At 48.8% G+C, this 22,601-nt stretch overlaps 1 protein-coding gene across 1 annotated transcript; it reads right to left on the reverse strand.

Moving 5' to 3' along the window:
- Positions 1-1,111: 1,111 nt before the first annotated feature.
- Positions 1,112-6,074, reverse strand: LOC127336932 (pectinesterase). The gene is made up of 2 exons (XM_051363800.2): positions 5,039-6,074; positions 1,112-2,054 (listed from the first exon to the last, which is right to left on the reverse strand). Exons 1-2 carry the CDS (start codon positions 6,000-6,002, stop codon positions 1,357-1,359), a joined length of 1,662 nt encoding a protein of 553 aa, XP_051219760.1. The 5' UTR covers positions 6,003-6,074; the 3' UTR covers positions 1,112-1,356.
- Between the last annotated feature and the right edge of the window lie 16,527 nt (positions 6,075-22,601).

Consider the following 22,601-nt stretch of genomic DNA (forward strand, 5'->3'; position numbering starts at 1 on the left):
TCGACGCGCGAACCTCCGGAATGGAGCGCGAACTCTGCGGAAGAGCAACCGCCGGTCTCTTCGATATCTGCGTCGCCATTCATCCGCACTCAATAAGGCCTGTACATAGGCGCTTTCGGATCTTCAACCGGCCGCCATTCATCCAAACTTCTCACAATGAGCGACCTCTCTGGGCTTCCATCAGACACCGACAGCGAGGGCAAGTCTCCAGGATGGCGCCATTGGTGAGACAGAGTCCGGACGCCCAACAGCGGCGATGATTCCCCGCCGCCGGACAACGGCGAAGAATGGGAGGCAAACGAGGAGGAGGAGGAGGCTGAGGAGGAGGAGGCTGAGGAGGCGGTGGCGGCCCGGATGAAGGCGGAGGCGAAAGCGAAGCCGAAGGCGCAGCCGGCGAGCTCCGTCGACGATGAGGAGGACACAAGTTCTTCCGATGCGTCGGACGACACCGCCTCTTCGGAAGAGGTGACGAGCAGGAAGCGCCACCGTGAGGACAACGAGGCGGGGCCATCAAAGAAGAAGTAGTTTAAATTTTTATATGTAAGTTAGTTTATATTTTTCGATGTTTTTATATGTAATTTGTGTTTGTTGCTTTCAATATTATCACCTTTTAACCTACACATTTCTTCTATATACTAAATAAAAAATTATATTTTAAAGTTTGGGGGCGACCTTTGGGGGACGCGGCTGGGGAGCGACGTCCCCAAACGCAGCACGAACAAAACACGTCCCCCAAATGCTCGATCCGGATGCGTTTGAGGGACGTGGCTGGAGATGCTCTAAATGTGCCCCTATATGTTTCAGTGGTACATGCAAAATGTGCTCTCAATGCTTTTGAGTGCACATCCAAAATGTGCCCTCAAATGTTTTTAAGAGCACATCTAAAATATGCCCTCAAAAGTATTGATGGCACGTTCAAGATAGACTCTCAAAAGTATACCTTTGAGAGCACATTTTAGATGTGCCATCATTACTTTCCGAGTAGCTAGTAAATTCGGCATATTTTTATGTGCCCTTAAAAGTTTAGAGGGCATATTTAATACATTTTAAGCCACATATAAGTGCCCCAAAATCCCTACCATGATGTAGTGCATGGCCTAAAAAATACATATATATAAATATGTTTATTGCATAATTAAGTACAAACCAACATGAAGAATTACATATACGGAGATCTTAAACCGGTATATGCGTTGCACGTATATCAATATATAATGAACCAATCACGTATATGATGGTCTAGAAAAACAAAGAATCGGCATCCCAAAACGATCGAAGTGGTGCTTTTTTTTTGCTTCTGGGCGTCGTTCACTTATTGCCATCAAACCCAGATCTCGCCGTGATAGAATAATACGGTCACAGCCCGGTGGTGAAGGGGATGGACGTGCCAGTTAGCCAGACGTCGCCGTCGATGAATGACCCCACCGTGAAGGTACTGGCCTCCGACGAGCTGCTGATCACGCGGTAACCCTTCCACTTCACCCGGTTGGACGTGCTAGCTCCGGCCCCCGTGTTCTGGTACTCGCCGTAGTAGAGCGTGTCGAGCGCGAAGGTGCCGTCCCACTCGAGCCACCCCGCGGGGTCGACGACGCTGTCCAGCTCCGACTGCAAGTACACCGTGCGGGAGTACTGCTTCCACGGCCTGCCCAGGTACGTCCGGAAGCTCGACTGCACGGCGGCGAGGTCCGACGCGGCGGCGACCTTGCACTTCTGGATGGAGATGCCCGTGTTCTGGTTCGGGTCCGTCCGGCCCTGCGCCGTGTAGATGTTGCTCTGGCTCGCCAGGGGCCGCCGCGCGTAGAGGTTGCAGCTCTGGAGCACCACGGCGGAGTTGCCGAACACGAAGTCGATGGTGCCGTAGATGTCGCACTCGCGGAAGAACTGCCGCAGGGAGTGCACGTACAGGGTGTCCTGGTAGCCCACGAAGCTGCAGCGGTAGAAAGCCGACAGGTCGGCGCCGACGCGGAGCGCCACCGCCTGCGCCTGGTGCTTCGATGGGCCGGCCGAGTTCTCGATGGTCAGATCGCGGGCCAGGAAGTTGTCGCCCACCACCGCTGCAGCATTACCACGTACCGTATAGTTGGTTAGCTTATTATCATGTTCAAAAATCAGATTCTCAAATGCTAGCTTGCTAATTTTCTATTTGCTTGTTTATTCTGACTAAACACGGGCACCTAAAAAATGTACTTCCTCCGCCCGACGAGATTTATCAAAGTTTTAGATGTACCACTTTCATGGGACGAAGGGAGTACAGTCTGTGGTTTTAGCCACAACAAAAATTAAGTTGGAATGTGTTGGTAACATTGCACAGAAGCTTAGAAAAATGACAAAGCTAGAAAATCGCTCTTATTGTTTTCTTAATTAGTAATATTTCTCGTATATTTTTTCTCTTTGTAATAAGTAAATTTCTCCGAAAGTAATATATGTTGGTGAGATTTAATCTAATGATCTTGTAACAACTCCATTCTCTTAGAGAACCAACCTGTGGTTGGATGGTTAGGAGGAAAGTGGCACCCCTAGCCCACCAGAGTTCAAATCCTAGATTTGACACTTTGGTGTCTCATAAAGGTGAGATTTAATCTAATGATCTTGTAACAACTTCATTGTCCCGTCAGACTATTCCAAAAGAAAAAAGCTCTCATCTATCGCCATGGGATCCCACACCCATAGTTGTCTACTCAAAAGAATTTGTTTGGAGTGAAGCTTTGGTGCATTTGGATACAACAAGTGATGCCATTTTTTCAAAATTAAAAAATATATTTTTGATTTTCAAGAAATCCTAAAAAGAATGTAGCCAGTGGTGTGTATCCTAAAGAGAAAACAAACGTGTAAACTCTCAATTGAAAAGAATGTTTATTTTAGGCTATAGAAAATGAAAAGTGTGGATCTGACTATCACATTTGCAAATTTAATAGAAAACTGAGGCTCTTTCATTTGTGTGCAGTCCATTATAAAAAAACGCATTTTGATTTTGCGTGCTTGTGGGATATGGCATTGACAAGTTTAAAATTATTGTCAATTTATTTCGCAACATGTAGATAAGATTTTTTTTTAAAATCTAATATAGAGGGAATGCTGGAACTCATGTGCCAAAAGAACATTTCAGTTTCTTTACTTATATGGGTGGATCATGAGTCGGCAATCTCTTTCTTTATTAAAATACGAGGGAGGGCCCGTGTACTTCTGATCTCGAGTTTGGAACTGGCCCCAAAAAATCCGATTTATAAATTTTAGAATTTTGACATAAATCAAGCACATACATATATCCTTGATACTTAGATGTAGCTCTTTTCAAGGAAAATATTGTATGTACATGGACTCCACAAAAAAATAGAAATAAAAAACTTGCGCGGTGAAATCCTTTAACTAGAACTTTTCATCCGATACTTTATCTTTTTTATCCAATTTATATACTTTCAATTTCAAATTTGTAACTTGATACGCACCACTTAATTAGTCCTTCAACTATGATTCTAAGATTAGATTGCTGTTTAGAAGCTAGGCTTCCGTGGATAAAATTGCAGCAACATTTGAATGAAAAAAAAAAACCCTCTACCTGAACTTGGCGTTGATATAACTTTTCGAAATTTTATTTTGTAAAGCTTTGCACATGCATGTAGCGGCCCGGTGATTGCTGGGGTGGGAAGTCGACCTGAAGCTGTCGCTCTCTTTTTTCTTTGAGAGAAGGGGGAAAGCTAGAGGAGGAAGAATTCCGATTTAATTAGTCTATCACTAATCCGAGCCTCATCGCGTTAGGTGTTAGTAGGTAGTTGAGGGCGGACGCGATCTTGCATATGTTTAGCCTGCTTCGTGTTGAGTGCATACGAGCGAGAGTGAGGTAGTTGGGAACGTCAGGCTCTGTATTTAGGTAGCAGCCTGGTGAAAGAGACGGAGGGCTCGATGGGACGAGATAAGCGGAGCAATCAAGGTCGGGCAGATTTCCAAGTTTTACCTTTCTGGTATGCAAAGCTGCCGTCTCGGCCAAGTTGTGCAGAGCGGGGGTTCTCACCGGCGGTTAACGGCTCGTTGGATAGCCAGCTCGTATTGCACGGTCCACGTCAAGACCCTGTGCATGAGCAGCTGTATCTGGTTGTGCGCGCAATGGATGGAGTAGAGGATGATGATTGTGCGAGCACAATTTCATTTGCATGGCGAGACCACGTCAAAATCGTGTGCATGGCGGCTGTGTTTGGTGATCGGTCGTCGAATTGCAGCAGTGACTTGATAAGTGGGGCAGCGACACAAGGTTGGTTCGTTACTAGTGGTTCTCATCGAGTACCAATTCATTCTTAGCATTCCGAGGTGAAAAACTCTAGGTATGACCTTTATCATTTGTATCTCACCATGGTAGTCTTCTAACCATTTCCTTGACGAAGGCATTGCATGAAGATTGATCATGACTTTTTTCCGGGCGAAAGCTCATGATCAGACTTCGTGGTCAGACTGAATAATAGCTCATGCACTCTTCTCTTTTAAAAGCCACGATGTTGGAGAATTTCTTCAGTGTGGATATTTTCATTGGTGAGATTTGTTTTCTGTTGATGTGAATCCCGCATCATTTTTGGTGGGGCGTTTTTTTTTTTTTGGCTATCTGCATCCTTGATGCATGCCTCGACTAGCCCTTGCCAATATGTTGTTGTAGAGGCCATGTCTAATTAATATTATTTAACATTAACATTTTTCATTAGCAAATAAATATTATGCGCCGAAATTTAGTGCATACTAGTTTCATTAAGTTTGATCCTAGTATATAAAAATATATCAGCACGTAAAACATCAAATCACATGATTTTTTTATTTTGTATATTATAGTTGTTGACGTTTTACAATATTTTTTTTCTAACTTGTGCAAAGTTTTACTTTGATAAATAGGTGATTCCTCCTGTATCCTGACATAAAGGAGTATTAGATAACTTGACCATTCGATTTGACGGAATGTAGCAGCAATACTAAAAGTACAAAACCAGTCAACGCAGTTTTTCTACATAGAGGTTGGTGTCCGGTGTCCCTGGCTTATCGAGTGCAGTGGATTACTTACCTAGTGTGGCGGAGCGGAAGGTGGTGGAGCCGTCGACGACGTTGAGGCTGGCTTTGATGACCGTCTTGCCTATGCCGTCGCCGATGAACATGAGGTTCTTCTGGTTCTTCCCCACCTCCACGTTCTCCAAGTACGTGCCGGCCTTGATGTATATGACGTACCTGCTCTTCGAGTTGGTCGGCGCCGCCGCGACCGCCGCGGACACGGTGCTGTACGTCCCGCTCCCGTCCTTGGCCACCACGGCATTGGCATTTATGCCCGACGCCGGTGCCTGCAGCAGCCGCCTTTCACCAGGCTTCACCCACCGCGGGAACCCCTTGACCATCTGCCCGTACCCCGTGAACGGCTGCCGCTCTTCATGGAGGCTCGACGTGGACGGCGAAGGCGCTCCGGCTCCGGGCAGCTTCCTGGTCATGGCGAGCGAGTTGCTGACCATTCGGGCGATGTGGCTGATGCCGGGCTCGACGTGGGAGAGCACGTCGCCGCCCTTCTGGTACGAGAAGCCCTCGAGGCACGTCTGCTGGTTGGTGATGGCGGCGGAGAGGACGGTCATGCAGTGATCCATGATCGGGCGCTTGGCGGGGTCTTGCAGGTCGGAGATGGTGGCCCGGAGGTCGTCCATGGTGGTGTCGAGAAGCTCCACGCAGTCCGACAGGGCTCGGCGGTCGCGCGCGCTGAGCGACTTCCCGCGGAAGTAGGAGGAGCAGTTGGAAGACATTGCGGTGACGTCGGTCTCCGTGCGGTTGCAGGCGTGGGTGATGACTTCCGGGAGGGACTTCTTGTGGAGGTCCGGAAAGGTGGCGAGCGTGGACAGGCAGAGCTCCGGGTACAGCGTGCCGTCGCAGTGCGCCGCCGCGGCGGTCTCCGCGGAGGGATAGAAGGAGACATCGGATGCGGCGGCGGCGAGAGTGAGGCTGAGCAGGACGAAGAGATGCCTTCGTTTCTCGGAATACAAGGCTGACATTGTAACGTGTCCTTTGCGCGCGTACGAGTGCTACGCGAGCACGACTACGAACTAGCTAGATTGTGATGAGGCTGCTAGAGTGGTGGATTGGCTACTTCTATATATAGATAGAAGGCCAGAATCTTTAGACATGATGCTTTGCTTTATGGGTTTAGATAACACATATTACGAAAATAAATTTTAAAACATTTTGCATAGCTCTCGGATTATAAAACCGACGGTCAAGATTTAGGTGTTGGCGGAGCAAAATATTTGCAGCGTCCTTAAATTTCTGATTTGACGGATCAATGCGAGGCCTATTTTCCCGGCTTAACACATGGTTCATAATCATACAGCCAGCTCGTTAAATTCCAAGTACAGTAGCCCTCTGTACGCTTTAATGTATGACACCTGCCATGTTAGCTGGAAACAGTGATCAAGATAGCTTGTATATGCTCCCTCCGCTCTAACAAATAAGGTCTACATTTTATTTAAAAAAATCAAACTAAGTAAAGTTTAACAAAAAAATAGATAAAACTATCAAAAATGACATTATATACATATTATATGAAAATATATTCTATGATGTATCCAATCGGTAATGATTTTGAGTTGTATATATTGACTTTTTTTTGAATAGGAAGACTGGTCCAGAAGGACCCTAGGTCCTGCTTCAATTCATCGTCGGTGGGTACAACTTTACATCAAGGGCCTTATAGAAAGATAGAAATAAAGCAAAATCTTAGAAATTTACGCGAAGGACCCTAAAATAAAATGGGAAACACGGTCGAGTCCCTGATCCTCTCCGCCGGAAACTGTAAGGGTATATTGCCCCTATGTGTGGTTTTGGTAATCAATGACAACCCATATGGACTAATGTTTTCATTAAGTTTATATGAAGGAATATTCCATAGGATCTACTTGCTCTCCATGTGTTGGATTCAAGTATGGATGCCATGAAGATAAAGATATACCTTGTGTATTGGCATCAAGATCATCGATTTGAAGATACATATGTGATATGATCAAGAAGAAGAAATGAAGATAGAGTTCTTATGTGGAACTCAATATTAGCCATGCTCTATCTTAAGTGAGTATGAGAAGATACAAGGTTGAGTTGGGCAAGTTCAAATTGAGCATCTTGAATGGATCACATGCTTGAAGCTTGCCGCCCACTTGGTGATTGTGGACATGTGAAGATGTGCATCAATGAAGCTTTCCCATCATTGTGTATGGGGGAGCATTTGTGAGTATACACGAAGCGACAATGATCAAGTGGTGGGATGCGCAAGGCAAAGGTATGACCTTGATAGGTTTTCCTTTTACCGGTCTCGGGGTGGTTGATGGGAGACCGGATTATAGGATAGATAGCCGCACTATCAAGAGGGGCTTTCGGTTGGGTAACTCGATCACATCGTCTTAGGGAGCTCAATCCTTTGCATACTTTGCATATCCTTATTGCTTCTTGGTGTTTCTCTGTGTGAGGTTCTTGCGCTTGTTGCTAGCTTTACAACAAGCCCAAGTTCATCGAAAACGGAATCCACATGCATCTTCTATTGCGTTTTCGAGTTTGGACGTTTTCACCGTTTCTTGACGGTGGGAGACTCCCTCTCTAAAATCATCTAGAAATGTTCTGTGAGGAGTCTCCATATTTCCAGTTTTTGTTGGGATTCTATTCATCGTTATCTTTCCAACAAAATTGGTTTCATGCGAATCAGAGTTCGGGAGCATTAGTTATTAAAGAAATAGGAAAAACGAGAAAAGAAGAAAAAGAAGAAAAAGAAAAAAAGAGGGGGGGTGCAGCCGGGCGGCACGCCGGCCCACCCGGTCGTGACCGGCCCGGGCACCGGTGCCATCCGGACCGTGTCCAGTGGCCTTTTGGCCCGCGACCGGTCTCGGGCCCGGTCCGCCTCCGGCCTGCCCGGCGCCTCCTCCGGCCCGACCGGGCGCCCAGTGGGCCGCCTCCGCCCCGCGTGGCCCACGCGCCCGCGCGCTCCTCGCCCATCCGCCGCCTGGTGCGAGCGCTGCTGCCGCCCGGTTGCTGGGCCGGCCCGACCAGGCTGCCGACCGGGCTCCTCAGCGCCCAGGCCGGTCGGCCGGCCTGGCAGCCGGCTGGGCTGTCTTTTTTGCCCGTTTTCCTGCGATTTTCTTTGTCTTTTTCCCCCCAACGGTTTTATTTGCTCCTAGCTATAAATAGACCCTTCTTCCACCTTGGGACATGTAGTTCTTCCCATTCTCTCTCCTCCATTGCTACTATTTGAAGAACTTGCTCTCCCCCTTGATTCCTCCAACCATTCTTGCTCATATTTGAGGATTTGAGAGAGGGGATCTAGATCTACACTTCCACCAATCCATTTCTTCTCTAAGTGAGGGAATCTCTTGGGATCTAGATCTTGAAGTCTTTGGTTGACTTTTCCCCTTGTTCTTTCTCTCCAATCTCATCCTAGCATTCGTTGCTTTGGTGGGATTTGAGTGTGAAGGACTTGAACACCTCCGGTGTTCTTGCTTTGCATCATTGCATAGTGCTGAGCTCTCCACCACGATTTGTTCGAGTGAGAGACCGTGAGCTTGTTACTCCTGGAGGGAGACCTCCTAGTTGGCTTGGTGATTGGTGCTCCGGTGATCTCTTCAAGAAGATTGTGAAGAGGCCCGGGCTTCTCCTTCGTGGAGCTTGTGAAGTGGTTGTGGAGCTTGCCATCTCCGGAGCGGAGGAAAAGCTAACCATAAGGAAAGGGCCATTATCCTTCGTGGGTGTGGTTCGAAGAATAGGGTGAGCCTTCGTGGCGCGGGGAATCCTTCGTGGGACCTCCACTCCTCCAAACGTGACGTACCTTCTTGCAAAGGAAGGGAACACGGGAATACATCCTCGTCTCCGCGTGCCTCGGTTATTTCTATACCCGAGCTATCTTTCCTTGTGATAGCCATCGTGCTTGAAGTTCATATATCTTGCTATCACTTGTGCTACATATATCTTGTGCCAATCTTGCTTAGCTCTAGTTGCTATTGTTACACTTAGTTGAGCTTAGCATATTTAGGGTTTGTGCTTGTAAACTAAATGATAGTTTAATTCCGCATTCTTACAAGACAAATCCGCAATAGTTTTTAATTGCCTATTCGCCCCCCCTCTAGGCGACATCTCGATCTTTCAGAAACAAGATGCCTAGTTCTTTCGTGATCCTGAGTCCAGCGAGCAGACCCTCATACTCAGCCGTGTTGTTTGTCGAGTGCTCCCTATGGTAAAGCATATGAACCATGTACTTTAGCTTCTCTCCCATCAACGACACTAGGAGCATGCCAGCTCTAGAGCCATCGATGGAGTAGGAGCCGTCGTTCCAGACCTAGTCGTGCAGTTTGGCTTCCCCGGGAAGGGAATAAAACGGTTCCTCCTAGTCCTCTGAGGTGGGGGTTCATGATACGTCTTAAACGTATCTATAATTTTTGATGCTCCATGTTTGTTTTACACCAATTTCACTATGTTTTACTTGCACTTTGTTGCATTTTTATATATTTTCCGGCACTAACCTATTGACAAGATGCCACAATGTCAGTTCCCTGTTTTCCGCTATTTTTGGTTTCAGAAAAGTTATACAGGAAATATTCTCGGAATTAGACGAAACAAAAGCCGAATTCAATATTTTACCGTAACGAAGATAGAGACCGGAGGGGGGTCGGAGAGGCACTAGGAGGCGGCCTCATCTGCCCTAGGCGTGGCCCTCCTGGTCGCGCCTAGGGGTGGTGTGCCCCCTCGGCACCCCACCGACCTATCTCCTCCACCTATTTATTCACGATCTCGGGAAAAACCTGGATACCCGAGACTCCATCCACGAAAAGTTCCGTCAACGACTGCCATTACAGAACCCATCTCGGGAAGGTTCTGAAGCTCTTCCCGGCACCTTGCTGGAGGGGGAGATCATCACCGGAGGCCTCTACATCGCCATGCCTGCCTCTGAAGTGATGCGTGAGTAGTTCATCTCTGGACTATGGGTCCATAGTAGTAGCTAGATGGTTGTCTTCTCCAATTTGTGCCTCATGTTTAGATATTGTGAGCTGCCTATCATGATCAAGATCATCCTTATGTAATGATACATGTTGTGTTTCCTGGGATCCGATGAATATTGAATACTATAGTTGAGATCGATTATATTCATGCCATATGTTATTTGTGATCGTGCATGCTTTCTGTTGCTAGTAGATGCTTTGGCCAAGGAAATGCTTGTGACTCCAAGAGGGAGTATTTATGCTCGATAGTGGGTTCATGCCTCTAGTTTTCTGGAAGAGTGACAATAACTTCTAAGATTGTAGATGTGTTGTTGCTACTAGGGAGAAAACAACAATGTTTTATCCAAGGGTAATTCTATTGTTTACTTTACACACATTGCTTAACGCGATTATTTGTTGCTTGCAAATTAATACTAAAAGGGTTGCGGATGCTAACCGGAAGGTGGATTATTAGTCATAGACGCAGTTGGATTATGGTCCGGAAATTCAATTCGGCTCCCGGGTGCATATGCTCCCTCTATCAAAAAGTAATATTTCGAAATGTCGAAAATTTTTGATAAAAAATTCTACATGTACATCTCCACAATATACGTACGTTCGTCAAGTTTCGCGAGGAACCAATATGTTTTGTGGTATGTGTAAAAAAGAGAAAATTTATCTCCTGAAAAGCTTTATTTTCAGCATTGAATTTTGTCTTTTTTACACACGTCACACGACAAGTCAGATTTTTATGAAACAACTTTGTGAGCGTGTAGCACGTGAAGATGTATGTTCGAATTTTTCGTTTCAATTTTTTGAAATTTCAAAATGTATGTAACATGCATTTCAAAATAAAGGGAGCATATGCTCCCATGTGCCAAAACACCATTCCTGATTATGGTCTATATATTATGTTGTAATGCCCAAACGAATCTCATACTAGTCATCTTGTCATGTATGAACTTTATTCTGTCAATTGCCCAGCTGTAATTTGTTCACCCAACATGCTATTTATCTTTATGGAGAGACAGCACTAGTGAACTGTGGATCCCGGTCCTTTCTTTTACACTGATACAATTATCATATTCTGTTTACTTACTGCAAGCACTGTTCTCTTTTCATTCACTGCAAATATCTCTTTCCATACCATACAGTTAACTCTTTGTTATCAGCAAAACCAGTGAGATTGAAAACCTCACTGTGAGTTGGGGCAAAGTATTGCGATTGTGTTGTGTACAGGTTCCACGTTATTGCTGATGCCGGTAGTGCGCCCTGCCAATAGACAGCTAGCAACACCTTCAAAAGTCCCGCCTTTCTCCTACTGGTCGATTAAACCTTGGTTTCTTACTGAGAAAGAACTTACTGTTGTGCTCATCACACCTTCCACTTGGGGTTTCCCGACCGCTTCCATAACAACCGCCACCAAGATTGTCTGGCACCGTCCCTAGAGCACCATCAAGATTTTCTGGCACCGTTGCCGGGGAGAAAGAGGATCTCTGCAAGGGGAGTCTCTCATCTCCAATCTCTTTACTTTGTTATTGTTTTGCTTAGTTTACTTTAATTTATCTTGTTTGCTTATTTATATCAAAAACACACACCAAAATAGTTGTTATTATAGCTTTTATTTCTGTTGTTCTATTTTTATCTTGCTAGAATGAGTATTCCTGAAATTGAGGTTCGTTCTTTTAAACAACAAGAGGCAGAAAGTTTGAAAGATGCTTTAGAATAAGTAATGCTCATCATAGATGTACTAAAAAAATATTCTACCATGATCCTTCTTAGAAATGTTTATGTTGGCATATCAAACTGGAATAGGTATGGTTTGGATACTCTCATAGGGGGTAATTTTCTGGGCACTCCTGCTTTAGAAGCCTGCAATTTAATTAAAAGCTTAGTAGGAATACCACCTACTAATGTTGTTAAAACTTGGATCACTTCGGAAGATGTCGTCGTGGCGAACGACCAGATGCCATGGGATGGCTTAAGTTGGGGCCGAATGTGCGCTAGAGGATTCGGGGGAGGGTTTGTGGTTACAAGAACATATGTCCTATGTCGTATTTCATCATCGTGCCCGTAATGGGGCTACCCCCTCTCCTTATATAGGGGAGAGGTGGCTTACAGGGCAAGAAACCCTAATGGCATCTAATGGCATCTTTGACTAGACAAACTACTTTTACAAAGTCACTTTAGTCCAAAATGGCGGCGCCGGCTTCTTTAATCACAGAGGCTGACGCCTCCGGTTGCTTTTGGCGTCATCCTCCACCTTTGGCATCAGGGCTTCGCTTAAAGCTACTTTGCTTAGCTCATCTTTGTCTTCTAGCTCCGAAGAGAATCTTTGACCAGCTTTACCGATAAGCTCCTCTTACTGGTAATCCGGTGTCTTCTTTATCCGGTTCCGGTATACCCCTCTTGGGGATACCGGCTTAGCTTCACTTAGCCAAATTCTTGGTTTCTACCTCCGGTATCAATATTAAACCGGTATCTTGATGGCTCAAACCATCCGGTTTGGCATGCCTTTGGCATACCGGGGGTTATCCCCCCAACATTAGTCCCCGAAGCTGGTATAGTCTGGTGGATTCTATCCAACAGACCATGCCAGGTTCTCATATCTTAAGATTCCGGTTTAATCTTTCCGGAGGCCAGCTTTATTCCCGGCATCTTTGCCGCACTTGTCTCTTTTCTCTCTTCGCAAAGTGTTTTCCGGTATCTCATTCTCCGGTATCTTAGCCATTCACTGCCTCCTCGGCGAAGTCGAGAATTTCTCGGGTACAGTGCCTGTCAGTGACATGCGCACTGTACCTGAGCGCGCCAGTGTCAGGGGTCACTTCCCTTCGGCTCCCGCGCCCTCATTGAATGCGGCACACCGGATCCTGGCTGTGGTTCCGGATCCGTGCGGCGAGCATGTGGCCTCCTCTTCTTGGCGCGTGTATTGACGCGCCACGTGGAGGCCCACGAGGCGAACCGCCGCGGCCCGGCAGTTGCCAGCCCACTAAGCCCTCCTCCTATAAATGGGGGAGTTGCTCCTTCTTCTTCTTCCTTCGCACTTCCTCAGTTCTTCGCGCACAGAGAGCCCTTGCCCCCTCACGCCCTTGCCGTTGCCGTTCGTCGCCGGAGCTCCGACGCCCAGCAACTTCCGCCACCGCATCGCCACGCCTCGCCAAGCCTCTGCCGCGCGGAGGTTCCTCGCGGCGTTGCTCCCGCAGCCCTGTGCTCTTGCTTCATCTAGTTCGTCTTCGCCCGTCCGTCGCCGCACTTCTCCGGCGACCTCGAGCGCTCTGCTTCACCGGCGAACTTCCTCTTTCGCGTCTCCGCTGCCTCAGGTTAGGCTGGATTGGCTTTTACCCTTCTCTTCCCCACTTTGTAGATCTTGGGCCGATAGCGTACTTATTTTCTCTTTTCTTTTGCTTTTCTTCTTACTCGTAGATCTTCGCGCGAGGGTAGATTCGGGGAAAACAGTTTTCCGGTTAAACTCCGATGTCTAGCGAGGAGATTCTTTCCGAGTCCTCCTCCAGTAGCGAGCGGACCGCATCTTCCGACGGGCTTAGTGCGGAGATTGCCGAGATGGAAATAGACACCGGCAGGGACCAAGAAGCCGGCAGCTCTAGCCAAGCTTCCGAACAAGATCTATCCCACATTACACGCGGAGCCTGGAAAGGCTCCGACGTCACCCAACACGAAATAGATTGGCTTTACCGGTCTAGGAGGATACCGGAAGGAGTCTCCTGCCGGCTTCCCCGCGACGAAATCGAACCGGTACCCGAACCCGGTGAGTTCGTCGTTTTTCTTGCTCACTTTGAGCGTGGCTTCGGCCTTCCTGTCTCCGATTTCTTCGGTCGTTTTCTCGACTTCTACAAACTCCAACCCCACCATCTTCCTGGCAATGCCATTTTCTATCTTTCTTGTTACGCCACCTTCATGGAGGTTTACATTGGCATTCGCCCCACTCGCGAGACTTTTGCTCGCTTCTTTGCTCTTCGGATCAATTCCGTTCAGGGCAAGGACATCCCTGCACCCAAACCCCCCGTACAATGCGGGTCTTGCATCGTTGGCAAGCGCCAAGGGAGCCCCTTTTTCAAGTTTACCGGTCTTGAGTCATGCCGTGCATGGCAAGAGACCTTCTTTTATGTGAAGAACGACGGCCCCGAATCTCATTGATTTACCGGCTTACAATCCGGCGCCGCCCCGACAAATCAACTGGAAATACTCCCCCGGATCCAGTCTTCCTGAAACGAACCGGATAGTGCGCTTCATCGAGAAGCTGAAGAAGGAGACCAACATTTGCTCCGATGATATCATTCGCACATTTATCTCACGCCGGGTGCTTCCTCTTAAGCGCCGGGCGCACAAGATGTGTGAGATGTACGGCCCTGGCGATCCCACGAAGATCACTGGCCTCCCTTTGAGCAAAAAGGACGTTGTCCGTAAGGCTAAGCAGATCTGCAAGACTGCGATGCCATACGATTGGGAGTGGGGCCTCCGGCCTTTTAGCTCCACCAACCCTCCGACTCAGGAAGTAAGAGTTTGCGTAATCCGGGTTCTTGCACCGGTAACCTTTGCGTTGTGACTAATTTGCTTTTCATTTGTTCTCAGCTCAAGGACCGCTTTCCGGGCATCTTATCTGACCGGCGAGGCATCTGCCGGAAGCGTCCTTTGGACCGGGTTGATCCTGACCCTTACATCCTTTGGGGCGACCTCAAGATGGGCCGAACCCACCTTTCCCGCCCCGATAAATCCTCGTCGGAAGCCCCTGGCTCCGTTGATGATCTCCCTATGCATGAGGTAGCTTTTACTTCCCGGTATCTTATGTTCCTTGTTACTTTTCCTCAGTAGATGCCCCCTCAACTGGCGTGCAACCGCAGGTCCATGAGCATGTTGCGCCCCTGCGCGCCGAGGCCGGCGATGAGTTCGTGGAGAATCTTGCTCCGCGGCTCAAGAAGAACAAGGCTCCGGCGTCTGATGCCGGCTCAAGCCAAGTTGTCCCAGCCAAACGCCCGCGGATCGAGGTCGTCGGGGGGAAGGCTGTGGCTCAGAAGCGCCGCCTGGCCAAACAGATGCCGACCGCCTCCGGGTAAGCCCTCACTTTTTGCCTCGTTTTTACGAACTTTCTCTTCCGGTTGCTTTTTCCAACCTTTCTTTCGGTTGCTTTTTCCAACCTATTTTCCGGTTGCTTTTTCTCTTTGTCTTTTGCTCAGCCCTGCGCTCAAGCTAGGCCCGAGGCCTGAGAGCTTTGAGGGAACCGTAAGGTCCTCAACTCCTCCTCACATAAGTCCGGTACCATCTGGTGCCGGCAACACCTCTGCCTCCCCTCTGGGGGGCACAACAAGTTTGGGGCGCGCGGCCCCTACATCTCCACATCACCGCGCAGAGGAGGAGCAAGCCTCCCCTCTCGAAAAACAAGACACCGGCGCCAGCAACACCGGCGCCGACGCAGAAACTTCCGGGCAGGTGGAAACTCCGGTTTCTCCTGCCCCCAAGAGAAAGAAGAAGAAGGTAGCGGAACCTTCCCCCTCCGTAGAAATGCCACCTCCGCAAGCGCCCAGCGCCCAGCCAACGGAGGCTGCGCCAACACCGCCGCCAGAAGCCCCCAAGGCCGCCAAGGAGAAGGTCACGGCGCCCGGCAGCTCCTCCAACCCTCAGCAGCTAGCGCTGCACGCCGGCCGCGCCGTTATCGCTGTCGCAGGGAAACCCTCCGGCGTCCTTGGCCGGATAATGAAGCTGACCCGCGACGGCCGCGACCTGGGGAATCTTCTCCCCTACGCGGAGCAGTGGAACGCCGCGGACATGTCACCGGCCACGCGCGGACTGGGGAAGGACAGGCTTCCGGTGCCGGACCCCGCTGGCCCTCGGTGCACAGAGGAGCACTTCGCGCGGCTGCGGCGCGCGGTGCGGGAACTTGACAATGTGTGGCACGATGCCACCAACAATCTCGTGGTAAGTTTAACCAATTTCTTTAGTTTTCTCAATTTTGTGAACTCATGCCGGTTTCTTTCTTTCCGGATCTCATCTATCTTCCCAGTCCCCGAGTTTTGTGTTGAGAGCGCAGCTCTTAGCGCAAAACTTTAAGTAAGAACTCAAAAAACCGGCATGCCCAGTCCCCGAGTTTCGGGTTGAGAACGCAGTTCTTAGCGCGAAACTTAGGTAGGAAACTTAGAGAAAACCGGCTTCTCTTTCTAACTTCTTTTCTTTTTACCAGAGCACTGCTGACACCCGCACCCACCTCTTCGAGGAGCTTCTGTGGGAGCATCGGGATCTTTCTGAAGCACATAGCAAGTGCCAAGGTAAAATTTCGCGCTTCCGGCAACTTTTACCGGAAGGTTTCTCTTCTCAAAACTTATAACTTCTTTGTTTAACAGCAATCCCGGAAGCTTCCATCGAGGCTCTCCAGAAGCAGGTCAAGGCGCTCCAAGGTACCGGTTATTCTTGTCCGGCTAACTTGCCTTTTTCCTGCGTCACCATCTGCACTCTTGCTGACTTTTTCTTTCCGGTTTTTAGCTGAAAAGGAGCGGCTCCTCCAGGATCACCGCAAGGCTCTGGATGCCCAGGATCTCTACTCCAAAGGGCTGAAGGATCAGCTTATTCAGATTGGGCTAAAGCACAGTGAGGCGATGAAAGTCGCCCAAGCTGCTGCTGAAGCCAAGATGAACGAGGCCCTGGAGGACGCCAACAACTCCAACGTGGTGCTTCGCGCTGAACTGGAGGAGGGAGCGAAGGCGCGGAAAGCAGCCGAGGATGAAGCCGCGCGCCTGAAGGCAGAGCAGGAGGAGTATGACCTTTTGGTCATGCAAACCGACTCGCTTGCCCACCGTAAGTTCTCTTTTTCTTTGCCGGTTTTGCTTATAAGCTTATCTTTTCCGGTAGCATGTACTTATTTTTTGTTTTGTGCATTGTAGACCTTTTCCCGGATTCTCAGGTCTACGCTCAGAAGAAGGTGGCGGATTGCCGGGTTGCGCAAGCCTATAAGAACCTGGATGCTCCTTGGGACGCCTACGACCACCTGGTAGCCCTTAATGCGCGGTTTCGCACATGCGCTCAGTGGATCATATCCCTGAAGTGGCGACCCAGCTCTGCAAGGTGCTGTGGCCCGAGGATGAGGTGCCGGTCGATCCCCTGCTGGCCAACGAACGCTTGAAGAGCGCCGGCAGGAGGATCCGCGAGTGGCAGTGCTCTGCTGCCCGCGCTGGAGCTGACGCTGCGCTTCGCGTGGCTTGTTCTTGGTATCCGGATGTGGACTTGGACGCCCTTGTTGGCGTGCGCGAGGAAGCTCCTACTGACCTGGATCCGGTTCTCACCGCCAAGCGCGAGGACCGAGCCTACCGGATCGCTGAATACGCTACGATGCGCACCTTCATCCCCCCTCCTCCAGGTGTCCAAGATTTTCTCAGCGATGAGGAAGACGAGGAGGGTGAAGATGCCGCGCTTCCGGAAGGCCCAGCACCCGGCGATGCTCTCCTTGATGCTCCTCCTGAAGCTCCTGTTGCTTGATTACTTGCTTGTGAAATGTCTCTTGGTCCTGTTCGACTTAAAACATTATCGGTTAAATTCTACCCCGGTATGCCGGGGTCTTTTGATGTAATATAAGACTTAGCCTTTTTGGATTTCGGTTGTGCTACGACAGGTTATGCCGGTATTCTATACCGGTAAGTTGTTAAGTTGTGTTTGCCTAGTTTAGCACCTTGCTTACAATTTGCCTTTTTATCTTGCACTGTGAAGATTCCGGAATCGTTTCGGCATCCAATCCGATGCACACTTGGTTCTTTTTCTTTGGCTCTGCCTACCCTCTGGGTTTTTTGGCGTATGAGTCACAAAGTTCTTTTGCCAAGCAAGCACTTTCTTGAACTTAGAAATAATTCGAAATTTTTCACAAAAAACCGGTATAACCGGGGTTAGTTAAACTTTCCGGATTGTTTGTTCCCATATCCTCTCTTCGTTGTTCGCGTGCTTAGTTCCTACCGGTTTATCTTGCTTGCCATGAAGCCGGGTTTCGGACAGCAGCAGAGTCGAAGACTCCGGTAGGTTTAGCACGTTACTAAGCCGGAAAGAAAAAATGTTCTCCAACCAACCGGTAACTGAAAAAATAAACATATTACATGCAATTTCGGTAGAGGCAGTCCCCGAGATTTTATCGAGGGTGCCGGCATCTTTTATTCATTACATATAAGATACAAAAAGGAACTTCTTACAACATAGTCTCATGCATAGAAGGGACGCAAAAGAGCTACATTCCACGGGCGCTTGGTTTCTTCTTCGGACCTGTCCGCCTTTCCTTTCTTTGCTTCCTGTGCGTCAACCAAGTAATAGGCGTCATTGTGTAGAGCCTTGCTCACAACAAAAGGCCCTTCCCATGGGGGAGAAAGCTTATGCCGGCCTTCAGTGCGCTGCACCAGGCGTAGCACCAGATCTCCTTCCTGGAATGTTCTTGGGTTAACCTTCCGGTTATGATAGCGTCTCATGTTTTGTTGGTAAATGGCTGTTCTTGCCAAGGCCAGTTCTCTTGCTTCTTCTAGCAAGTCCACATCATTTTCTCTTGCCTCTTTTACCTCTTCTTCGGTATATTGCTGAACTCTTGGTGAGTCATGTATGATATCGGTTGGAATCACGGCCTCAGCCCCATAAACCATGAAAAATGGAGTATATCCGGTAGACCGGTTTGGAGTCGTTCTTATGCTCCACAGCACAGATGGTAGCTCATCGAGCCAGCACCCCGGTGTCTTTTCAAGCGGTTCAATTAGCCCGGGCTTGATACCAGAAAGTACCAAGGCGTTTGTTCTCTCCACTTGGCCATTGCCTTGCGGGTGCGCGACTGAGCACAGATCCAACCGAATATTGTTATCTTCACAAAATCTTTTGAACTCACCTTGAGCAAAGTTTGTGCCATTGTCTGTGATGATGCTATGCGGGTATCCATACCGCAAGATAACATCCTTTAAGAATTTTACCGCCGTATGCCCATCACATTTTGCGATAGGTTTTACCTCAAGCCATTTGGTGAACTTGTCCACCATGACCAAGATGTGAGTAAAGCTGCTTCTAGCGGTTTTGAACGGGCCAACCATGTCAAGGCACCAAACAGCAAAAGGCCAAGTTAACGGTATCGTCTTTAAACCGGATGATGGGGTATGGTTTTGCTTGGCGTACCTCTGGCACCCGTTGCACTTTCGCACCAAATCCTCAGCATCCTCCAAAGCAGTGAGCCAATAGAACCCATGCCGGAATACTTTTGCAACCAGTGCCCTCGATGAAGCATGGTGCCCACATTCGCCTTGGTGAATCTCCACTAGCATTTCTTTTCCCTCTTCCGGTTCCACACACCTTTGAAGGACACCGGTAACACTTCTCTTGTACACCTCGCCATTGATGATGGTGTAAGCTTTGGACCTTCTCTGGATTCGTCTTGATTCATTTTCGTCAACCGGCAAGGTGCCGTTGATCAGGAATTCCTTAATATGTTTAACCCAAGATGGTGCTTCTCGAACTAAAAACACCGGTACGTCTATCTCCATGTTATCCACTAGCATTGCTTCTTCCGGTATGGACGCAGCAGTCCCCGAGTTTACCGGAGCAGTCCCCGGGTTTACTTCATCAATCTCCATGGGTACAACATGAGATTCCGGTACGAAAATTGATTCCGATTCCGGGCTTGGTTTTATCGATGGTATTCTTAAGTGCTCTAGGGCTATTCCGGGAGGAATTTCTTGCCTAGATGAGCCCAGTTTGGACAAAGCATCTGCAGCCTCGTTTTCTGCCCGTGGCACATGGTGAAACTCGCAGCCCTCGAAGAAGCCGGCAATCTTTTGCACGTGAAACCGTTATGAGGCCATGTTGGCATCTTTTGCGTCCCAATCTCCGGAACACTGTTGCACCACTAGATCTGAATCTCCATAGCAAAGGATCCGGTGTGCACCGATTTCCTTTGCGACCTTAAGGCCATGAACCAGAGCCTCGTACTCAGCCACATTGTTGGATGCTCTGAAGTGTATTTGCAAAACATACCGGAGATGATCTCCCTTAGGTGAAGTAAGTACCACTCCAGCACCTAGCCCCTCCTTGAGCTTGGATCCGTCAAAGTGCATCTTCCAGTACTCTATCTTTTGGTCTGGCGGCTTGTATTGCATTTCTGCCCAATCAACCAGGAAATCTACCAAAGCTTGCGATTTTATGGCATCTCTTCTTTCGTATTCCGGTATGTATGGGGATATTTGAATCGCCCACTTGGCAATCCTGCAACTAGCATCTTTGTTGCACATGATATCGGAAATGGGTGCCTCACTCACCACCTTCATGGGGTGCTCCTCGAAGTAGTGCTTAAGCTTTGTGGCAGCCATGAACACGCCATAAGCCATTTTCTGGAAATGAGGGTAGTTTTGTTTTGAGAGGGAGAGCACCTCGCTCAGGTAGTATACCGGTCGCTGCACGGTTTTTCCTTCCTCTTCTCTTTCAACCACAACTACTACGCTCACAACCCGGTTTATTACCGCGATGTACAACAACATGGGCTCCCTTTCCAAAGGTGAAGCCATTATAGGCGCTGTTGCTAGCATTGCTTTTAGTTCTTTAAACGCAGCGTCTGCCTGAGGGGTCCAGACGAACGTGTCGGATTTTTTCATCAAAGCATAGAGGGGCAAAGCTTTTTCTCCCAACCTACTCACGAACCGGCTTAGCGATGCCAAGCTTCCGGTAAACTTCTGCACATCTTTTAGATCGTGCGGTATGTTCATTCTTTCGATTGCCCGGATTTTTACCGGATTTACTTCTATGCCCCGGCTTGATACAAGGAAACCGAGCAACTTGCCGGCTGGGACACCGAAGGTGCATTTTGCCGGCTTGAGTTTCATCCGGAACCTTCTTAGGTTATCAAATGTTTGCCGGAGTTCGTCGATTAAGGTTTCTTTTTTCTTAGTTTTTATCACGACATCGTCTACGTATACCTGCATGTTTTTACCGATTTCATCATACAAACACTTTTGCATACAGCGCTGGTACGTTGCACCAGCGTTGCGCAAACCGAAAGGCATGGTGACATAGCAATAAGCCCCGTGCGGGGTGATAAACGCAGTCTTTATTTGGTCTTCCTTTTTCAAGGGGATTTGGTGGAAATCGGAATAAGCATCCAGGAAAGACAACAGTTCACATCCAGTAGTGGAATCAATCACTTGATCGATCCGGGGCAATGGGAAAGGATCTTTTGGGCAAGCCTTGTTCAGGTTGGTGTAGTCGATGCACATACGCCATACCTTTTGAGCTTTTGCTTCAAGGTTCTCTTCTTTCTTCTTTTCGACCATCACCGGATTGGCTAGCCACTCAGTGTGTAGTACTTCCACGATGAAACCGGCAACCAACAACTTTGTTACCTCTTCTCCAATGATCTTTCTCCTGTCTTCAGCAAACCGGCGCAGCGGCTGCCTTACCGGCTTGGCATCTTTCCGGACATTCAGACAGTGCTCAGCCAGCTCCCTCGGAACACCTACCAAGTCGTCAGTAGACCAGGCAAAGATATTCCGATTCTCACGGAGGAAGCTGGTGAGCGCGCTTTCCTATGCCTCACTGAGGCCGGCACCGATACGGACGGTACGCTCAGGGTGAGCCAGGTCCAGCACGATGTCTTTTGTTTCATTGGTTGGCTTGAATGCCAGTGTGCCCAAGCTTCCGCTCATTGTCGCTAAGCTCAACTGTGAGGACTGAGCCAGCGCAACAGCAGTTTGCATCCTTCTTTTTTTCCTCTGCAATCACCAGCGATTCGGCCAGATTCGATCCGACGGAAGCGGTTTCCAGTGAGACTTTGTAGTTTCCCACCACGGTTAAGGGTCCACGAGGTCCCGGCATCTTCATCTTGAGATAGGCTGTGTGAGTTGAGGCCATAAAGGCCGCCAGTGCTGGTCTCCCCAGCAGCGCATGGTAAGGACTGTCTAGGTCCACTACCTCGAACAGAAGGTTTTCTACCCGGCAGTTGTCACGTCCACCGAAGGACACATCCACCCGGACTTTTCCCATGGGCGAGCAAGACAAACCCGGAACGATTCCATGGAAAGTCGTGTGCGTTGGCTGCAGCATGTTCTCAGTTATCCCAAGTGTGCGCATAGTATGCCGGTACATGATGTTGATGCTGCTCCCATTGTCTATCAGCACCTTGCTGAATTTGACTCGAGTACTTGGCCCGTGCATGATAGGGTCAACCACAAGAGCATAACAACCCGGATTAGGCATTAGCTTGGGGTGATCCTTGAACGACCAGCTGATCTCTTGATCAGACCACAGCATGTATTTTGGGACAGCCGACATCACTGCGTTTACCTCCATGGAGCGACGATGCATACTTTTCCTGTCTGTTGGCTCAGTGACGAACACGACGCAGCACATGTCCGGATCGTGGTAAACATTCCGGCCTAAAGGTGCCGGTGGAGGTGGCTGGCCATTGCCGTTTCCCACCTGGTGAACTTGTTGTGGTGGAGGGCGGTTTTGCGGGTGCACCGGTACGGCATTCGGTCCGGTAAGTGGAGGTGGTGGTGGCAGCTTTCCGGCATCTTTTGTCGTGCCCTGGCCCATTAACCTTTTGGTCCAGGTACAATCTTTTGTCAAGTGGTTAGCCGGTCTTCCGGGGTTTGGTGTATGCCACCGGCATGGTTGATCCATAGCGGATTCCATGGT

Source organism: Lolium perenne, chromosome 2 (assembly GCF_019359855.2).
Source record: "Lolium perenne isolate Kyuss_39 chromosome 2, Kyuss_2.0, whole genome shotgun sequence".
In the NCBI taxonomy this organism is placed as follows: domain Eukaryota; kingdom Viridiplantae; phylum Streptophyta; class Magnoliopsida; order Poales; family Poaceae; genus Lolium; species Lolium perenne.